Raw genomic sequence first — 20,747 nt, 5'->3', positions numbered from 1 at the left:
CCAGCATCACATACACTGGGCACCTGTACTGTAGATAACATATCCACAAGGCTTTTTATGGGAAAGAAGCTGAATATGAGCTGTAGGAGACGTTGCCAGGCATGAGAGTACAGAGGTCATATCACACAGAGGGGCATATCACACAGGAAACCCCCCCCCCCCCCCAGTAGCTACATAAATATGCATTTCATGTTATACAGAACAATTTAAAAAGACTAGTAAACAAATCAAATCAAGAAAAATAAGTGTAGGTTTCTACAATGTTTAATATTAAGGGGACATAAGGACCTGCACTCTCTCCTGCTCCTCGTCGGCTTGGCTTCAGTCCAACTGTCATGCACAGCAACAGCACTCCACCGGTCTTGACTCTCGACTCCAATAACGTCCACGGGCCAGGTCCAACTGTCCACGCAGCCAGCGACATATCACATTATATAGTAGGCTAGAGCTAGAGTCTAAACGGCAACCAGAGGGGTGGCGGGTGAATCGTGCATACATAAATTCATATCCGGATTCCGTAAGCGGCTCCCTCAACTTACTGGCCAGGTGGCCACTGGCGGCACCTCTGGTCAGTCTGGCCCCCTGCCCCCTGGGATGATCATGTCTAGCGTCTGGGAGGAGTCTCAACACTCTCACTATCTGCGTTGCGGGAAGCCGGCAACAAGCCGCCCGTGCCCTAAAGTCTTAGTCAGTGAGAGTGAGTCAATCCGCGTGGCTGTTTCAGTGCTGTCAGAGTGCTGTCAGTTTCAGTCAGTCAGTCCGGGACAATGAATGGCAGTACCCGGGACCCGGGACAGACCTTCAAAATGCGGGACTGTCCCGGGCAATACGGGACACGTGGTCACCTTAGTGTGCGCATTTCCCTGAGCTTGGTCGTAAGCTCTAGTTCATGTGAGTAGGCATTTGGCCACAAGTTTGATACATTTCTGGAAATCATCACAGAATTACACTATGTTGCTTTTTCTTTTTCCTTTCCTTTGAGAAACTCCAAGGATACAAAGAGTCACAGAAGTTTCAACAAGAATACGCATATCCTTATATGAACTTTTAACCTTTACCTTTGTTTTTTTATTCTTTTTGAATCATCACATTTATTTTCACATTGTTTTTATTTTGTGATGTTTGGTATATTTTTTATATTAATAGTTGGACTTCTCACCAGACATATTCACAGACACACATTCTGGCAGCTAAACTGATTGTTGGGAACACAGTGAAAGGGGTAATATTTAACAGTACAATATCCTTTTAACAATGAGTGGACCCGTACACTGATTTCCCTACTTGGTAACATACATTGATATTTTTCTACACCTGATACCGAGCAGTGTTGGTAATTAGCGTTTTTAATCCTCTTCATAGCATGTGACTGTGATCCCGAGGGCTCGCTTTCCCTGCAGTGTAAGGATGACGGGCGATGCGAGTGTAAGGACGGCTTTGTGGGTACCCGTTGCGACCAATGTCAGGAAAACTATTTCTATAACAGATCAGGCCCTGGGTGCCAGGAATGCCCAGCCTGCTACCGCTTGGTTAAGGATAAGGTGAGCCCAGAATGATCCTGTAAGTTGCTTTCTAGTAGTATCACCTGAAAACATATATTCGTATACAATCCTGCAAATGTCTTAGAAATGAGCATTTGTGGGTTACAGTGTATCTGCACAAAGATAATGTGACAGCAAAAAATGTAAATGGACATCAAAATTAAAATTATACTTTAATGGTTCATATAGAGAATGTAATGTTAATATACTACTGGTTTTAATTTACTTTTGTTCTCTTGGTATCCTGTGTTGAAAATCATGCAAAGGTAGGCTTAGGAGCAGCAATGCATTACTTGGAGCTAGTTGCTGATTGGTGACTACACACAAATGCCTCTTGTCGTTGGCTTGTCTGATAAGTTCAGCTAGCTCCCAGAAGTGCATTACTGCACCCGATACTACCTAGGTATGCTTTTGAGCTTTAACATTAACTATGCGATTAACTAGTTTGCGAGCATTTTCTTTTTACACCTCTGTGTCACTTTAACTGATTCTTGGGAAAGCCTATTGTAAATCCCTGTCATTCAAGTCTGTCCCTTCTCTCCTGTAAGCTGTGTATGTTAACATTACTTTGTATGCTTTATGTGACTGTGTGACCCTCCCAGGAATAATGGGCGCATTAGCTAAATTAACGCTCCGTTATGGGTTCTACCTCCAGGCGATAGAGCAGAGGGAGAAACTGCAGGAACTGGAGGAGCTTCTGAAAAACCTGGGGACTGGAGATGAAACTGTGACAGATCAGGGTTTCGAAGAACGGCTGCGAGAAGCAGAAAAGGCCGTGAGTGACCTCCTCCTGGATGCGCAAAGCAGCAAAGGTAATAAGATGTTTTCTATCTGCTGATCATGTCTAGGCTAACTTCTTAAAACGTAAGTTAAATAAATTGGTTCACTCACCCAATCAGAGAGGGTATTCCCATCCGGGGGTATTCGATTCTTCAAACCTTTTGTCAAATAGGCTTCAGGTCGTTAGACAGAAACGCTCGACAACGGAAAAAAATGTTAGCTTTTTATAGAGGCAAAATCCAAGCCTCCGTCACAAAGTAAAAGCAGTGCCAAAGAGAGAACATAAATAAAAATAAGTACTTTGTTTACATTACTAAAAGTTAATATTGCAGAGGACAGCATAGTCCGAGCCCGCTGACGCGTTTCCTGCAATAAACAACGTGCTTTATCAAAGATAAAGTTTATCTTTAAGAAAAAGAACATGGTTTATTGCGCAAAACACTTCAGAGGTCTCAGACTATGCTGTCCTCTTGGCAATATTAACTTTCAGTAATGTAAACAAAGTACTTATTTTTATTTATGTTCTCTCTTCGTTACTGCTTTTTACTTTGTGACGGAGACTTGGATTTTGCCTCTATAAAAGGTAACTGTTTCTTCCGTTATCAAGCGTTTCTAGGTTTACTTCGGCCTCTCTTGGGATATTGGTAAAAACACAATTTTCCATGGTTACATTTCAGTTAGCATAAATAGTGAAAGTATATGTATAATAATTAAATAACATTTATCGTAATTACAATTTTAAGGGGAATTAATTTGGAGCAAAATGTTCCTTTAAGGAGGCACATCAGTACATTTCAAATTCATTTGGAAGTTTTTTTCCAGTATGTTATGTTTGTATAAATGCTGTTTGGAAGAGTTATAACGTTTTGCCGATACTACAGTAGATTGCTCGCGCATGTGCAATATCGGTTTATGTAGTGAATGCAGATATCTTTCTATGACATCACCGCCAGCACTCGGAGCTTTCACGTAAATGCAATGGTAACATTTGAAAGAAGCATTTTTGCAAACATAAGTATATTGCAGTGATGCTATTAACAGAGGTGGGAATGCATTGCTATATGTTTCAAATGACACCTTTATGTCCCTATTAAATTAAATCTCCTGACTGTGCTAGATGTATTTTTAAACATGAATTCCAGAGCACAATCAGAAAAGGGGGAGCCCTATATATGTAAACCAAAATCTCAGCTTTGTTTCCTTGAGAGCAAACTTAAAGGGACAGTAAAGTCATAAATAGACATTTATGATTTAGACAGAACATACAATTTTAAACAACTTTCCAATTTACTTCTATTATTTAATTTGCTTCCTTCTCTTGTTATCCTTTTCTGAAAGGTTTATTTAGGAAAGCTCAGGAGCACCAAAGAACCTAGGTTCTAGCTGCTGAGTGGTGGCTGCATATATATACCAATTGTCATTGGCTCACCTATATGTTCAGTTATAAATCAGAAGTGAATTGCTGCTCCAACAAATTATACCAAGAGAATAAAAGTTGTTTAAAAATGTGTGTTCTATCTAAACCATGAAAAAAAAAATTGGGGTTTCATGTCCCTTTAACTTGAATTTGTCCCTCTTTCCCTTAGATGTGGATCAGGGTATGCTGGATCGGCTGGGAGAGATAAACTCCACACTAAGTTCCCAACTGGAGCGTCTGCAGAACATCAGAGATATGATCCGTGATACAGATAAGCAGGCGCAGGAAGCCCGAGACCGTGTGGAGAGCACAGAGCTGATAATTGATTCTGCAAGAGAACAGTTGGAGAGAGCCAAAGTAGCTATTGCTAATGTGGTGAGTTCCAGCAAGCAAATCAGGTGCACTATAGCAGGGGTTAGCAACCTTGGGCCCAGATGTTTTGGAACTACATTTCCCATGATGCCTCTTTAGGCTGTCTGAGCATCATGGGAAATGTAGTTCCAAAACATCTGGGGGCCCAAGTTTGCTGACCCGTGGACTAGAGCAACATAATGCAACTGCATTCATTCAGTGTGTATTTCATTATTCTGCCTTTCAGAAAAGAAGCAGCATTTATTTCTGTTCCATTTTCAGCGAGGATCTAATAGCTGACCATTTTGTTTTATTATTATTATTTAGTTATGTATTTTTTAAATGATAGAAAACTACCCTATGACCCACTTAACTTAATAAACCTTTGTAATCACAAGACCACAGTTCTTTGGTGTTGCTATAGAATAACATATTGGACAAGTATAAACGTTTTTTTTAAACAAATTAACTTTTTTATTGCAATTATTTTTCAATAGCCAAACTCCATCCACCATTTGCCTTATCTGGGCTTTAGTCGGCAGACAACAAGGCTAGTCACTGTCATATAGTTAGTATAAAATGCATTGGTTTACAGATGTCATCTGATAAAGCCAATTAAGGATATATGTAGCATGGCTAGCCTTAAGTCATCAACATGGTGCAATTCAAGTTCTGAGAATTAGAAATTGCTTCATTTTCATTGCTAAATTACACAAAGGGGGGGAAATAAAAAAATATATATTGCAAAGTTATTTTATACACATAAAAATCGCAGGGGGTTTACTGTTGCCTTAAAGGGACACTGAACCCAATTTTTTTTCTTTCGTGATTCAGACAGAGCATGCAATTTTAAGCAACTTTCTAATTTACTCCTATTATCATTTTTTATTCGTTCTCTTGCTATCTTTATTTGAAAAAGAAGGCATCTAAGCTAAGGAGCCAGCAAAATTTTGGTTCAGCATTGGTGGGTGAATTTATCCACCAATTAGCAACAACCACCCAGGTTGTTCACCAAAAATGGGCCGGCATCTAAACTTACATTCTTTCTTTTCAAATAAAGATACCAAGAGAATTAAAAAAATTTGATAAAAGGAGTAAATTGCAAAGTTGCTTAAAATTGCATGCTCTACTTGAATCACAAAAGAAAGAAATTGGGTTCAGTGTCCCTTTAAGGTTTTCAGATGCGTGTCTGGCACATTTATATCCATTATACCTTGCTTCTGGCCAATTCAAAACTCGTTTAGCATCAGATCAGTTCATGTTAATAAACAACATTTTTGTGTGGCATAAAGGGACAAATATTGCTAAACACACTTCTAAACTATGAGACATGTAAGCAAATAAAATCTGACTTCCAAAATGTTAATTTGATTACTACATGTTAATTATAACAGTTGTCAAAATTATATTCAATTATTTGTTGTGCACATATTTAATTTTAATGATCATTATGCCTAGAACGTGCCTTCCTTTATGCCACATGAAGTTTGCGTGTCCAGAAATGTATTACAAATGTCTGTGTCTTGAAAAAAATAAAGGTTAACCCCTTAATGACCACAGCACTTTTCCATTTTCTGTCCATTTGGGACCAAGGCTATTTTTACATTTTTGCGGTGTTTGTGTTTAGCTGTAATTTTCCTCTTACTCATTTACTGTACCCACATATATTATATACCGTTTTTCTCGCCATTAAATGGACTTTCCAAAGATACCATTATTTTCATCATATCTTATAATTTACTTTAAAAAAAATTATAAAATATGAGAAAAAAATGGAAAAAAACACACTTTTTCTAACTTTGACCCCCAAAATCTGTTATACATCTGCAACCACCAAAAAACACCCATGCTAAATAGTTTCTAAATTTTGTCCTGAGTTTAGAAATACCCAATGTTTACATCTTCTTTGCTTTTTTTGCAAGTTATAGGGCAATAAATACAAGTAGCACTTTGCTATTTCCAAACCATTTTTTTTTCAAGATTAGCGCTAGTTACATTAGAACACTGATATCTTTCAGGAATCCCTGAATATCTATTGACATGTATATATTTTTTTTTAGTAAACATCCCAAAGTATTGATCTAGGCCAATTTTGGTATATTTCATGCCACCATTTCACCGCCAAATGCGATCAAATACAAAAAATCGTTCACTTTTTCACAATTTTTTTCACAAACTTTTGGTTTCTCACTGAAATTATTTACAAACAGCTTGTGCAATTATGGCATAAATGATTGTAAATTTTTCTTTGGGATCCCCTTTGTTCAGAAATAGCAGACATATATGGCTTTGGTGTTGCTTTTTGGTAATTAGAAGGATGCTAAATGCCACTGTGCACCACACGTGTATTATGCCCAGCAGTAAAGGGGTTAATTAGGGAGCATGTAGGGAGCTTTTTGGGGTAATTTTAGCTTTAGTGTAGTGTAGTAGACAACCCCAAGTAATGATCTAGGCCCATTTTGGTATATTTCATGCCACCATTTCACCGCCAATTGCGATCAAATTAAAAAAAAAGTTAAATTTTTCACAATTTTAGGTTTCTCACTGAAATCATTTACAAACAGCTTGTGCAATTATGGCACAAATTGTTCTAAATGCTTCTCTGGGATCCCCTTTGTTCAGAAATAGCAGACATATATGGCTTTGGCGTTGCTTTTTGGTACTTAGAAGGCCGCTAAATGCCGCTGCGCATCACACGTGTATTAAAGCTAGCAGTGAAGGGGTTAATTAGGAAGTTTGTAGGGAGCTTGCAGGGTTAATTTTAGCTTTAGTGTAGAGATCAGCCTCCCACCTGACACATCAGACCCCCTGATCCCTCCCAAACAGCTCCCTTCCCTCCCCCACCCCACAATTGTCCCCGCCATCTTAAGTACTGGCAGCAACTCTGCCAGTACTAAAATAAAATATATATTTAGGCTTTTTGAGGTTTTTTTTAAAGCATATTTACATATGCTGCTGTGTAGGAGCCCCCCTTAGCCCCCAACCTGGCTGATCCCCCACCAAACAGCTGTCTAACCCTCCCCCTCTGCCTTAATGGCCGCCATCTTGGGTACTGGCAGCTGTCTGCCAGTACCCAGTTTATAAAAAAAAACAGTTGCTTTTTCATTTTTTCCCCATTTTCTGTAGTGTAGCTCCCCTACCCACCAAAGAACAAACCCCCACCCCCTCCTAGATACCTTTACTGTTGTTTTGTTTTTTTTTAATAAAAAGCTGTACCTGAAACTTTTCTGTAGTGTAGCGGTTCCCACCCGCTCCCGCCCCGTGCACGCGCCCGCCCGCCACCCGGCATGCACGCGCGCGCGCCTGTGCGCGCCCCCATCGCCCCCGCCCCCAATCCCGCCCCCCTCTACATTACCCGGCCCATCGATGGCCGCCCACCCGCCTCCCAAGTCAGCTCCCACCCACCAACGTTACCGGCCACCGATGTCCGGTGCAGAGAGGGCCACAGAGTGGCTCTCTCTGCACCGGATGGCCATTTAAGGTTATTGCAGGATGCCTCCATATCGAGGCATCACTGCAATAACCGGAAAGCAGCTGGAAGCGAGCAGGATCGCTTCCAGCTGCTTTATACACCGAGGACGTGCAGGGTACGTTCTCAGGCATTAACTGCCTTTTTTCTGAGGACGTACCCTGCACGTCCTCGGTCGTTAAGGGGTTAAAGGGACACTGAGCCCAAATTTTTTTCTTTCGTGATTCAGATAGAGAATGCAATTTTAAGCAACTTTCTAATTTACTCCTATTATCAATTTGTCTTTGTTCTCTTGCTATCTTTATTTGAAAAAGAAAGTCCAGAACCCTGGACAGCACTTGTTTATTGGTGGATGAATTTATTTACCAATCAGCAAGAACAACCCAGGTTGTTCACCAAAAATGGGCTGGCATCTAGACTTACATTCTTGCTTTTCAAGTAAAGATACCAAGAGAATGAAGAACATTTGCTAATAGAAGTAAATTAGAAACTTGCTTAAAATTGCATGCACTATCTGAATCACAAAAGAAAAAACTTGGGTTCAGTGTCACTGTCCCTTTAACGTTAAAGGGACAGTCTACAATAGAATTTTTATTCTTTTAAAAGATTAAAATCCCTTTATTACCCATTCCCCAGTTTTGCATAACCAACACGGTTATAGTAATATACTTTTTACCTCTGTGATTACCTTGTATCTAAGCCTCTTCTGACAGCCTCCTGATCACATGACTATTATCTATTGACTTGCATTTTAGCCAATTAGTGCTGTGTTGTGCACAACCCACTGGCGTGAGCATAATTTTATCTATATGGCTCACATGAACTAGCACTCCCCTGTTGTGAAAAGCAAATGAAAAAGCATGTGATAAGAGGCTGTCTGTAGTGGCTTAGAAACAAGCAGAAATGTAGAGAGTTAACTGTTATAAAGTATATTAATCGTAACAATGTTGGTTGTGCAAAGCTGGGGAATAACAATCTATTGTTATTTCTTGTTATTTTTAAACAATAACAATTTTAGTGTAGACCGTCCCTTTAAGGCTACCTAATCTCACAATTAGATTCTGCCAGGGCTATGAGTTCTAGAGTAGAAAGGAAAGTACCCTGGCTAAAACATTTTCTTTTCTCTTCATTTCTGCAGACCATTACGCCACCAGACACCACTGGAGATCCCAATAATATGACACTACTGGCAGAGGAAGCTAAAAGACTAGCTGAGAGGTGAGCACTTAATACAGACACATTCAATAACACTGGCATTGATAGTGTAGCTTGTGGCAGATATTACCGTATAAGAAATGTAACCCTGTATTAAGTGACGCTGGCGTCTGGCCTTTTAATCACAACATTTTTGTCTCTTTATCTTCCAGACATATGCAAGAAGCAAACGAGATCGAAAAAGCAGCGAAGGAAGCCAATGAAACCGCCAACGAAGCGTACCGTTTATTACTGAAAACTCTTGGTGCAGAGAACCAGACGGCAGCAGAGATTGAAGAACTTAACAAGAAGTGAGTGAGCATTGGTGGCAATAGTCATAAATTATTGTGTTTGCAATTCACTTTTCTTTCAAGTGCAATTTACTTTCATTTTGTTAAAATTGGGAATTTTGCCGTCTGTAATATTACAGCGTCAATGTTACTATAATGTCATTATCACAGTGCTGACATAATGTCCTATGTGCATCAGTATCCAAGGGCGCACATCACCAGGGTGGTTATGGGACAAAACTGCCTTTAGACTTTGTATACTTTCTATCATACAATGGGTTAACCCCATCTATCCCAGAATGTTGAAAAACTCACATTTGATCGAGATCATTAATTGTGACTGTGCTGCTGTGTGATGTTGTATTGTAAAATCTCTGTATAGTCACAATTTCTACCCACTATAAATGTCTGGATACTCGTTCTTTACAAAGAATAAAAGCTATGTTTTTGTACAATGTTGGTTTTTTTGCATATTAATGTACACATTCAATATCCTAGGCTGTTTCTAGTACTATCTAAATATTTATTATTGTCTATCCATATTCAGGTATGCGCAAGCGAAGAATATTTCCCGTGAGTTGGAGAAACAAGCAAGTAAGGTACATGCAGAGGCTGAGGAGGCAGGAAACCGGGCACTTCAGATTTATGCCAACCTGACCAGCGTCCCTTTAATCGACACAGCTGCTTTACAGGTAATTCTAGTCTAAACTTTTGGTAAGGATTCAGATTCTGCGCACATGTGGCTCAGATTTTATCACTGCTGACACAGGTGGGAAACCTTACAGATGAAAGTGTCGTCATGTAGTGTTCAGTGGGTCATCTAACAAGATAAAGGGGCAGAACTATATAGGTTTACATTGGACTTTGTGAATCTGAGATAAATAGATCCCCTGGAAAGACTTAACTTTATAATTTTATGTTCATAGAGACGTTAAAGGGACAGTAACCTTACAATTATTAAATGGATCAGATAGACAATACAGTTTTAAAGAACTTTCTGTTGGTATCCTTTGTTAAACATTAACCCTAGGTGAGCTATGGATCGTGCACTTGTCCTTAACCATCTGGCAGCTGTTTTTTTGCAACAAGGTTTATAGCAATGTTATACAACACTGCGGCCATAGAATGCTACAGACACTCTGCTGCAGCAGTTTGCAACTATTATTAAGACATGCACCCTCCTGAGCTCACCTACGATTACTCTTTAGCAAAGGATACCAAAGGAACTAAGCAGAAGTAAATTGGAAAGTTGTTTAAAATTGCATTCTCTATCTGAATCATGAACATTTAAGCTTGACGTTACTGTCCCTTTTAAATTATGTGGTCTAAGTGTAAAGGGGATATTAAAGTCAGGTTTCATGTACGCATTGTACTGTACGGGGTTAATTACACTCTGTAATACAAAATATATACATAAAAAATAGATGTGTTTAAAGTATAATTTCTGTTAGAATATTTTTTCTAATATTGTGCAAATCCAGTTAATCTAGTCTCATTTGCTGTTGCTGGTCAGAGGCCATATGATCTAAGATAACCAGTGTGTAACATATATTGAATGAAATAGCTGCACAAGACATTTTCCATTGACTGCACTGCCTACTTGCCATAATTAAAAGCTAAATAGCCGTTTGAGCATTTTAAAATTAGCCATATGTTATTACTGCTGTGTACATAGATACCCTGTAATGTAAAATGTTAATGTTTGTTTACTTAAATGCCGCTATAAGGAATCCGTATTTATATGTTCGTTTATAAGTGGGTTTGTCTGAGTATTAATCCTATAATCTTTGTGCCAGGCGGAGGCAGGGAAGATTCAGAAAGAGGCCGAGGAGCTGGATCTGCTGATTGACAGAAAGCTGCAAGACTACGATGATCTGCGGGACGATATGAGGAGCCGGGAGCTTGAAGTTAAAAATCTGCTGGACAAAAGCAAAACTGAACAGCAGGTCAGTACCCCCTAGCAATATTACATTTCTTGTGAGAAGCACTCCAGGGAGTCACAATCGGACAATATGTGCTGTAAATCAGTAAAAGACTTCCACAAAATCCTTCCTCTAATAAATTTCTACCCCTTTCTCTTGATGTTTTTTATTAGACTGCAGATCAACTTCTGGCCCGAGCTGATGCGGCGAAAGCCCAGGCAGAAGAGGCAGCAAAAAAAGGACGTACAACGTTACAAGAGGCTAATGAAATATTAAATAATCTAAGAGGTGAGATGTTCCTCTTTATTATAATAGTATGGGGAAAAAGAAGCGACATGACATTTATAAGAGAAAAGAACAGAATCCTGCTCATGTACCATTTGTCTCATAATTTAGTTGTGTGGCTTGCTGGTCATTGTACTGTAATCCTCATTAATTCCCTTTCTTAGATTTTGACAAACGTGTGAATGACAATAAAACAGCAGCAGAAGCTGCGCTACGGAAGATCCCTATGATAACGCAAACCATTGCTGAGGCCAACAACAAAACACGACATGCAGAGAGTGCACTGGGAAACGCAAATGCCGATGCACTAGGTGCGAAAAATAAGGCAGAGGAGGCAGAGAAGATAGCAAATGCCGTCCAAAAGGTAACTTGTTGGGTAAAGATGCTATAGCATCATAGATAAGGTTGTGTTACTGCTCATTTTGTGAGCTTATATAATGTATATTATCCTGAAACCAAAGGCTTAAAATCCCCCCCCACACACACACACTTCCCTCATCCCCATTCATTCCTTGCCTTTTGTCACAGGAGGTTGGCAGAGAAGTGTCAGAAGTTCGATATAGTCTCTTATGGAGGGTAGTACTCTTCGAAATAGAACTGGAGTTTTAAGTAATCCTGTCAGCCTCTCATTGAGAGCATGGATGAAGGTTAGAGTCCAGAGATGCAGGGAGAGTCTTTCTGCGAAACCATCCCGACTCATATTAACAGCTTCTTGGCAATCAGTGTTGACGAGTTTAGCTGCCTGCCTTTATTCACTCAAGTACATGTCAGAAGCGAGGCTACTATCTGTAACACTTAAAGGGCCGTGTTCCTGTTCCACGGCGCGGATTCCGGTAAGATCGTTTCATTTTATTTCAATATGTGCATGTAATGTTAATGAAAGAAGGTAGGGTCAGTGGGACTCCTTTGATCTTAAAAATGAATCATGGGTTAATATCTCCTGAGGGGGTTTATTTAACAGGGGGGACTTTAATCATGTTTGTTATATGGTTCTATCTGCTAATGTGTAGCAATACTTAGGCTCATGGCTTTTACGGAACATAACGGCTTTATCTTAATGGCGCGATCTCTTGAGATTGCGCACCCTTTTTGTGACTGGCAAGGTGCACCTCGTGACGGGTACGGTTACGTTGTTTCTTACTTCTGTATGCTGACTGTGTGGCGACAGAGAGAGTCTGCTCGTGGGTTGTCTGGTTCACAGGAGGTGGTGAGTGCCCCGCCATTGGGGGTGTAAAAAGGGTGCCAGTAAGTGTTTGCCATTTTTGTAATCCCAAGATTATGGAGGATTCTGATATTTTAGACACGGATGTCTCCGATACGGAGAATACGTTCTGTGATGAATATGAAATGGCCCGGGTTACCCATGCCTATCAGTTATGTTCTGATTGCCGTTCTAGAGTATTCTCTTCTCCCCGAATCGGGGTCCTTAGAGTGCTTTGAGCCATCCGCCTCCAAGGTTTCCATGTCCTGTGAGGCGTGTGCCCCAGACCCTTTCTTGGCTATGCAAGCAGGTGTCCCTTTGGCCTTTACTCCTCCGGAAGGTGGCTTGTTTCCTCCAGAGGTTACGGCACGATTCCGCATGGCCATTTCTATGGCGCTGGCTCATTTATATCTCCAAAGTGAAATATTTTTAAGATACTGTCCGTGTTCTGTTAACCAGGGCCCGTCGGGCGTGGAATCGCCTGATTCGGTTTTGCCTACTGGGGAAGCGTTGGCCTCTGAGGCTTCAGGGGTCCCAACCTCGGGGCCGGGGTCTTACATTGATCCGGCGAGGGATGATTTTGCCTTCCGTTATAGGCTAGCACGTCTTTGTGTCCTTTTAAGACATATTTTGGCGATGTTAGAGGATTCCAGTCCTAGTGGGCCGAGGGATCCGAGGCCTTAGATGCTGGATTAGACGTTTAGGATGTGTTTGATTTGTTAGGATGTGTTTGATTTGTTTTTCTTAAAGCTCATGTCTGATAAACTTCCGTTTTGGGAGCGTTCATTTCTGGAACCGATACTTGCGATTTTGTGGTCGCGTGGGCACTTCCACTGTAGTTGCGCACTTTTGTATAACAGAGTTATGTTTTCTAGTTTATTTATCGAACCTTCGGGTCGAATTTTCTTGGACCTTGGACAGTTCTGGAGTGTTTTTATACCAGGCAGGTACTGGTCGGGCGCTTTCTGCTGTTACTTGGGTTCATGTCACCCTCGTGGTGCTGATTGAATCCTGTCGGATTCTGAATGTCACTTGGCCTATTGAAATGGACTCCGGGCTCGTATCCTATTTCGAAGTATGGGGCCTAGTATGTAGATCCAACGCTCCAGAGCGGAGGGTTGTGAGTTCCGATCTAAGGTTGGCTTTTTCTGGCTGTTAGCCTGGGATACGGGTCTGGTTTTTGTTTTGTTTTTTCAGACGTCGTCATGGTTCTTAAAGGTCTCTGGGGACTCGGAACCGTAGTTTCCATTCCTTTGGAGTTAGGAGATGTGTATCACCTCTGTGGTCTAGTTTTCCCAGTGGTGAACGATTTGCGTCCTCACTTGAGGTTTCTTCCGGATGTGGACTCTTTAGCCTAATAGCATTACTTAGCGGTGGCGGAGTCTCCTTCCTTCCTGTCTGTGGTTGGGTCATCTGGTCTTGAAGTGTGGGCATGTTCTTCTTCCTTTGCTCAGCGTTGCGTTTGCTCCAGTAGGCGGAATGCAGGGGTTACCCTGCCTTCTGTGAGGAGCTGCAAGGCGTAGAATGAAGAAAAATTGATAATATGAGTAAATTAGAAAATTGCTTAAAAATGAATGCTCTGTCTGAATCATGAAAGTAAAAATGTGGGTTTAGTATCCCTTTAAATGCTCGGTGATACTTATTTTTTTACATGTACTCATTAACTGCTTAGCTCATGCGGCTGCCAGCTTTGCAAATAAACAAGAGAGAGACAAGAAAACGTTTACAATAGTAAAGACACTGAGCTTGCAGAATAGTACACCCTGATTAAAAGACTGACACAACTTGCCCTCTGGAGAGCTGAAAGATTTGAACGTTGATGACACAGATATGTTTGCAATTGTTGGTTTAAAATGAACAATCCAAAATATTTGACTTTATTAAGTCAGCCCTCACCACTGACAACAGAGGGTTAAAAATGTGATCTAAGTAAGATTATTTTAAGAGCAAAGATTTATCAAGCTCTAAATCATCAGTTGTTGTCTCTTATTTTTGAGACGTTTCTTTTTATCATCCAACCAGTTGGATTTGTTTTCATTGGCCACTGACCAGTCTGTCCCTATGGACAAGTTGTGAACAATTTTATAAATGTCCTGTTTCAAAATCATTTTAAACATTTAGGGCTAGATTACAAGTGGCATGCGATGTAGCGCTTCTGCTCAAGTGTAAACTTCGCTATTTGCGTGCGTCAGGCAGCACGTGCATTACACGTTAACTCGACCGCATTAACTATTCTCCCCAATGGAGCATGCAAACTAAAGAAACCTAACGCCTATAATCGTGCTAACCCGAACTGAGCTATTAATGAACATTGGAACACTGTAAAATATATATATTCTATGGATTTAGAATATTTTAAAGTATCTATAATAATTTTTAATAATTATTAATTTTTAATATGTTATAATAAAAGGGAACTTTATACACCAATTGTTATATAACTGCATGTAATAGACACTACTATAAAGAAGAATATCCACAGATACTGATCTAAAAATCCAGTATGAAACCTTTTAAAAACTTACTTAGAAGCTCTCAGTTTAGCACTGTTGATGATGTTAGGCTGGGACACCCCGTGAAACGGGCTGGGAAATCAGGAAGAGCAGACACTACCCCCCTCCCCCTTTCCCTGGATATGAAAATACAGATAACATAAACAGTAGCCAGAAGGAGTTTGTAAACACATGAATACATCTGACACTGTAGGGCTTGGTTAGGAGTCTGAAAATCACCACAATGTTATTAATAAATAAGCAAAACTATACATTGTTACAAAAACACCACCAGATGGGCTATATAAATTTATCATCTACAAAACATTTATACAGAGAAAAATCTAGTGTAAAATGTCCCTTTTAATATTTGAATAACACACCTTAAAGGGACAATCTACGCCAGAATTTTTATTGTTTAAAAAGATAGATAATCCCTTTATTACCCATTCCCCAGTTTTGCATAACCAACACAGTTTTATTAATATACTTTTTACCTCTGTGATTACCTTGTATCTAAGCCTCTGCACATAGCCCCTTATTTCAGTTCTTCTGACTGACTTGCATTTTAGCCAATCAGTGCCGACTCATAAATAACTCCACAGGAGTGAGCACGTTTCTACATGATGCACATGAACTAGCGCAGTCTAACTGTGAAAAACTGTCAAAATGTACTGAGATAAGAGGTGGCCTTCAAGGGCTTAGAATTTTAGTATATGAGCCGACCTAGGTTTAGCATTTAACAAAGAATACCAAGAGGCCAAAGCAAATTTGATGATAGAAGTAAATTGGAAAGTTTCTTTATAATGACATTGCCCTATCTGAATCATGAAAGTTCAATTTTGACTAGACTGTCCCTTTAAGTTCCAAAGATGTATTCTCTCTCATCATCCTGTGGGCAGTGGCTACAACAAGAAATTCCAAGTGCTCAGTTTGCAAGAAAATATATAGCTTGTTTGCTATTTAACACAATTTATTTTTTGTTTACTTTGATTTAACATATTTCTTTTTAATAAACGAGCACTGTTTATTATCCCTCTAAGACTGGGATGGTCCCAGTAAAAAAAGCAGAACTAGGCATGTGTGCCAAAAGGTTTGGGGCGCTATTTAAAAAAAAAAAAAAACTTGGTTGGAGGACTACTGGTGGGTGGGCTTAAGAGGTGGCCACAAGTCAAGTTCTCTGGAGAGGAAAACAGAAGATAACAGGGTACTCTGCAACCTTACCTAAATCTGGCACTGTGCCGCTGGACATTTTAATTTAATAGCCACACGTTTTATATTTTATTTAGGGTTTCTAAAGTATTGATTGGCGGCCATTGTTGCTTTACGAGACCAGTAACTTGAAACATGGATACATTGTTTAAAATTATTAAATGCCGTTTAGGAAATGCAGATTAAACCACTGCGGTGGCGATCAGTGCATTTCTGAGCTCTTTGGTAATGAAGGGTTACAGATAGGAGATTTAAGTCCACGGGGACGATGAGCTAAAGGTCTCTGGGTTGGTGAAATTCTAGGTTTCTATGGGGTGTATTCTGCATTTTCATATGGGAAGGAGATGCTACATTACAAAAGTGCACAATAAAATTCGTAATTTAAAATTCTTACAAAACAAATAATTGACTCATTCACATATATGCAGGAACAAATTATATTGTTAAGGTGTATCAAAAATCATTACATTTATCACCAAAAATCGTATTAAATCAAAAACGTAAAAATTGTATGTAAATTACACAGGATTAAAACATTAAATATGCACAGCGTAAAATGTAGTTTAAGTACACTGGATTTGCAGAAACACATATAAATTTGTATTTATAAGTACAAAATACAAATCGTAATAGTTATTTTGTAAAATGTGCTGAACATGGTTGTTCCTTGGGTGTGTATGAAATTTTCTCTCAAGCCCTAGTGTAATTCTGTAAACATTTCTGGTTTACAGTTTTCGCTGATTTTTCTCACAAACTAAAAGCTGTCAAGCTTTTTTTTTTTAAAAAAAACTCAAAATATTAACATAAGATAACATAGTAGCATAGTAGATAAGGTTGAAAAAAGACTGAAGTCCATCGAGTTCAACCAATACAAATCTAAAATACTTACAAAAAGCTCCAGTTAAGCTTAAATAACCCCATTAAAATGTGACCCATTTAATACTAGCAATCATATCCATGAATTTTGTTTGTATACAGAAACTTATCCAGACTATTTTTAAATGTATCTATGGTATTGGCATTCACTACCTCCTTTGGTAATGAGTTCCACAATTTTATTGCTCTCACAGTGAAAAAACGTTTCCGTTGCAGGAGATTAAATCTCCTTTCCTCCAACCTTAAATTATGACCTCTTGTCAGAAACAATTTTCCTGGAATAAACAGAGCTTCTGCCATCTCTGTATATGGGCCTTGAATATATTTATATAAAGTAATCATGTCACCTCTCAAGCGCCTTTTTTCTAAAGAAAACAGACCCAGTTTGGCTAGCCTCTCCTCATAGGTTAATTTCTCCAATCCCCTTATTAGCTTTGTGGCCCTTCTCTGAACTTTTTCTAGTTCTGCAATATCTTTTTTAGCAATTGGTCCCCAGAACTGCACTCCAAACTCAAGGTGAGGTCTTACCAGGGCTTTATATAATGACAGAATTATGCTTTCCTCCCTTGAATCAATGCCTCTTTTAATACATGCTAGTATCTTATTAGCCTTTGAAGCCGCTGCCCTGCATTGTGCACCCATCTTTAGCTTGTTATCTATTACTACTCCCAAATCCCTTTCCTCCTGAGTTTGACTAAGTCTTGTCCCATTTAAAAAATACGTAGCCTGCTTATTTTTACTTCCAAAATGTAGAACCTTGCATTTTTCCGTATTAAATCTAATTTTCCATTCACTTGCCCATAGTTCTAATTTTAGCAAATCCCTTTGTAAAGACAGTTCGTCCTGCTCTGACCTTATGACCTTACTTAACTTAGTATCATCTGCAAAAATAGAGATGTCGCTATTTAATCCTTGCTCCAAGTCATTTATAAAAATATTAAAAAGAACAGGGCCCAGTACTGATCCCTGGGGGACGCCACTGATTACCTTTGTCCAATCTGAGTATGATCCATTTACTACTACTCGTTGCTCCCTATCTTTTATCCAGTTATTTATCCATGAGCTAACATTTTCAGCTATTCCCAGTCCCTTAATTTTGTGCATTAATCTCTCATGTGGCACTGTATCAAATGCCTTTGCAAAATCTAAGTATATCACATCCACTGATTCCCCTTTATCTATATTTTTACTTACTTCCTCGTTGAATCTAATTAGATTAGTTTGACATGATCTATTTCTCCTAAAGCCATGCTGATTAGAACTCATAATCTTGTTTACACGAATATGCTCATCAATATAATCCCTTATAATCCCTTCAAATATCTTCCCCACTATTGATGTCAGACTAACTGGTCTATAGCTTCCTGGATCATCCCTGCTTCCCTTTTTGAAGAATGGCACCACATCAGCTTTACGCCAATCCTGGGGTACCATGCCTGAGGATAATGAGTCTTGAAAAATTAAGAGTAAAGGTTTGTCTATAACAGTGCTAAGTTCCCTTAACACCCTTGGGTGTATTCCATCTGGGCCTGGAGTTTTATTTACCTTAATATTTTCCAGTTTTTTCCTGATATCCTCTAAACAAAACCCAGTTAGTGGTATGGACTGGCATGTTCTATTCTGTTCCAAAGTATCATTCAATGTTTCCTCTCTTGTGTATACTGAAGAAAAAAACTGGTTTAGTACCTCAGCCTTCTCCCTGTCATTATTTATCATGCTACCCTCCACGCATTTTAATGTACCTATATTATCCTTCTTAGATTTTTTGCTATTTATGTACTTAAAGAATGAAATTAATTTTTCATTTTGATGATGGCACAAATATTAATACCCTAATAGAAAAAACACATGCATATGAAAATAGAGGCACTTGTAAGATTCTATATGCAAAAAGCAGCGTAATGTGATTTAATTTTTAAAGTGCACCCCCTGCTTGATTCGCCCTACACAGCAGCAAAGTTTCCCTTTACAATGAGCTCTTTTCATTTTAATAGGAGACATCTCGCCACTTGCAGAAACTGACCATTTTTTAAGATAATTCAACTTGGGCAGCCCCTGCGAGTATCGGCATGAAAAATCACTTCTGATCTGTCAAAGTTTAGATAATCGCCCCCCCATATCTTAGCTTTTTAACTGCTGTAATACTGAAAGAATTGTGCCACAGTGAGCGATTACACACAGTCTGTTTTTTACTGCAGGAAGTGATTCAGTGTCTACTTGTTCTAACTAATAGTCTTCCAACCAAAGCTGAAGTTTCATACTAATTGCTATTCTGTTCCCTCAGAATGCTGCCAAAACAAAGGAAGAGGCTGACAATACTTTTAATGAAGTGACCAACTTGGATGGGGAGCTGCAAGAAATGCTACGACAGCTGCAGGATGCAGAGAACCTGCTGAATAAAAAGCAGACGGAGGCTGGCCAGGACATGATGATGGCACAAATGGTATGTACACTTCTAAACGGTTTGCTTGTTATGGGCGCGCTTCTTGGGTATTGATACTTTTCTGTTTTATTCCACAGGCTTCTGATGCAGCAAAAGAAGCTGAAAGGAATGCACAGAAAGCCAAGCTGTCTGTAAATGAGGTCCTAGGCATGATCGTTGAATTGCTAAGCAAGCTTGGTAATTTTTTTTTCATTGAACATAAATTTGCAAAGTTCATGCACCTCTGCTTAAACCATTGCTGACCTTGTATGGTTTTAGCAGGAACAACTAAAATTAGTTATCACTGTTTTAGTGTTAACATTTTTCTCTGCACGTGCATATCAAGCATAGTTAGATATTCTCAGTGCACCAGCATTTTAAATACTGCAGCTGCTCAGAGGGCCTATGGGGCTTGTATCATGTCAGCAATAAACAAATTGAGTCATTTCCAGACGGTACAAGCACCTTAGGCTCTCTGAGCTTGTGCTGTGTTTAAAACACTGGTGCACGGTGCATACTTAAATACACATTTAAAAAAAACAATTGCTTTTATTAGGAGCATTTTTGCCAGTACATGTATATTGCAAAAATGTTTCTGTTTAAAACTGAAATGCATCCATGTGGATTCCAATTATGACTGGGATGTCCCTTTAAATTTTCATCATTCAAATAGAGCATGCAATTTGAAAAAAAAACATTTTTCCAATTTACTTCCGTTAAAATCTGCATCTCTTTATATGCACAGTTGCACACTATTTTAGGCACCAGCTGCTACTGAGCATGTGCGAGACTTCATACCAGTGAGAAAGATATCTCCTGCTACTCATAGCAAAGTTCAGTCCATTTATATGCGCATTGACAGTATCACTGTATACTGTATTGTAGATGAGCGTGTGACATTACAACCTCTATCAGCGTTCAATTTCCTTGTTCCAGTGTGTTATAGTGAACCTGTTCCTTGTTTGTAGTCAGCCAGTGTTTGAAGTGCTTATATCCTCTCTCTCTTTGCTAATTGGCCCGCACAGCTATTGGCTAAGAGGTGAAAACTTCACCTTATTGGCGTTTTGTCGTGGCAACCAGAGGCGCTGAGCTCTGCAAAAACTTGCTGCAAATTAAGGAACTTTCAGCATGAGGTTTTTTAAACTTCATGACTGAAAGCCCCCTTTGTTTCTAGCACTTTAATGCCCTTAATCCTAAACACAGAAGAGGATGATAGGACACTTGCTTCTACAATAAAAAACATCTATCTATCCATCTATCTAGCTCTCTTTACAATAGTGTTAACGTCCCTTTAA

The 20,747-nt window shown here is 39.3% G+C and overlaps 1 protein-coding gene across 1 annotated transcript in view; it reads left to right on the top strand.

The window, feature by feature from the left end:
* The window catches only part of LAMC1 (laminin subunit gamma 1), a 245,097-nt gene that overhangs the window by 222,202 nt on the left and 2,148 nt on the right, over positions 1 to 20,747 (top strand). Inside the window, exons 17-27 of the mRNA XM_053693980.1 lie at positions 1,363 to 1,541; positions 2,197 to 2,353; positions 3,908 to 4,113; positions 8,697 to 8,776; positions 8,926 to 9,063; positions 9,590 to 9,734; positions 10,839 to 10,988; positions 11,138 to 11,252; positions 11,414 to 11,613; positions 19,315 to 19,473; positions 19,551 to 19,650. Of these exons, the coding sequence (XP_053549955.1) occupies positions 1,363 to 1,541; positions 2,197 to 2,353; positions 3,908 to 4,113; positions 8,697 to 8,776; positions 8,926 to 9,063; positions 9,590 to 9,734; positions 10,839 to 10,988; positions 11,138 to 11,252; positions 11,414 to 11,613; positions 19,315 to 19,473; positions 19,551 to 19,650 (1,629 nt within the window). The remainder of the gene's footprint in view (positions 1 to 1,362; positions 1,542 to 2,196; positions 2,354 to 3,907; positions 4,114 to 8,696; positions 8,777 to 8,925; positions 9,064 to 9,589; positions 9,735 to 10,838; positions 10,989 to 11,137; positions 11,253 to 11,413; positions 11,614 to 19,314; positions 19,474 to 19,550; positions 19,651 to 20,747) is intronic.

The sequence above is a fragment of the Bombina bombina genome, chromosome 10 (assembly GCF_027579735.1).
Source record: "Bombina bombina isolate aBomBom1 chromosome 10, aBomBom1.pri, whole genome shotgun sequence".
NCBI classification, from domain to species: domain Eukaryota; kingdom Metazoa; phylum Chordata; class Amphibia; order Anura; family Bombinatoridae; genus Bombina; species Bombina bombina.
The sequence above is the reverse complement of the archived record's forward strand: the minus strand, read 5'-3'. Positions and strand labels throughout refer to the sequence as shown.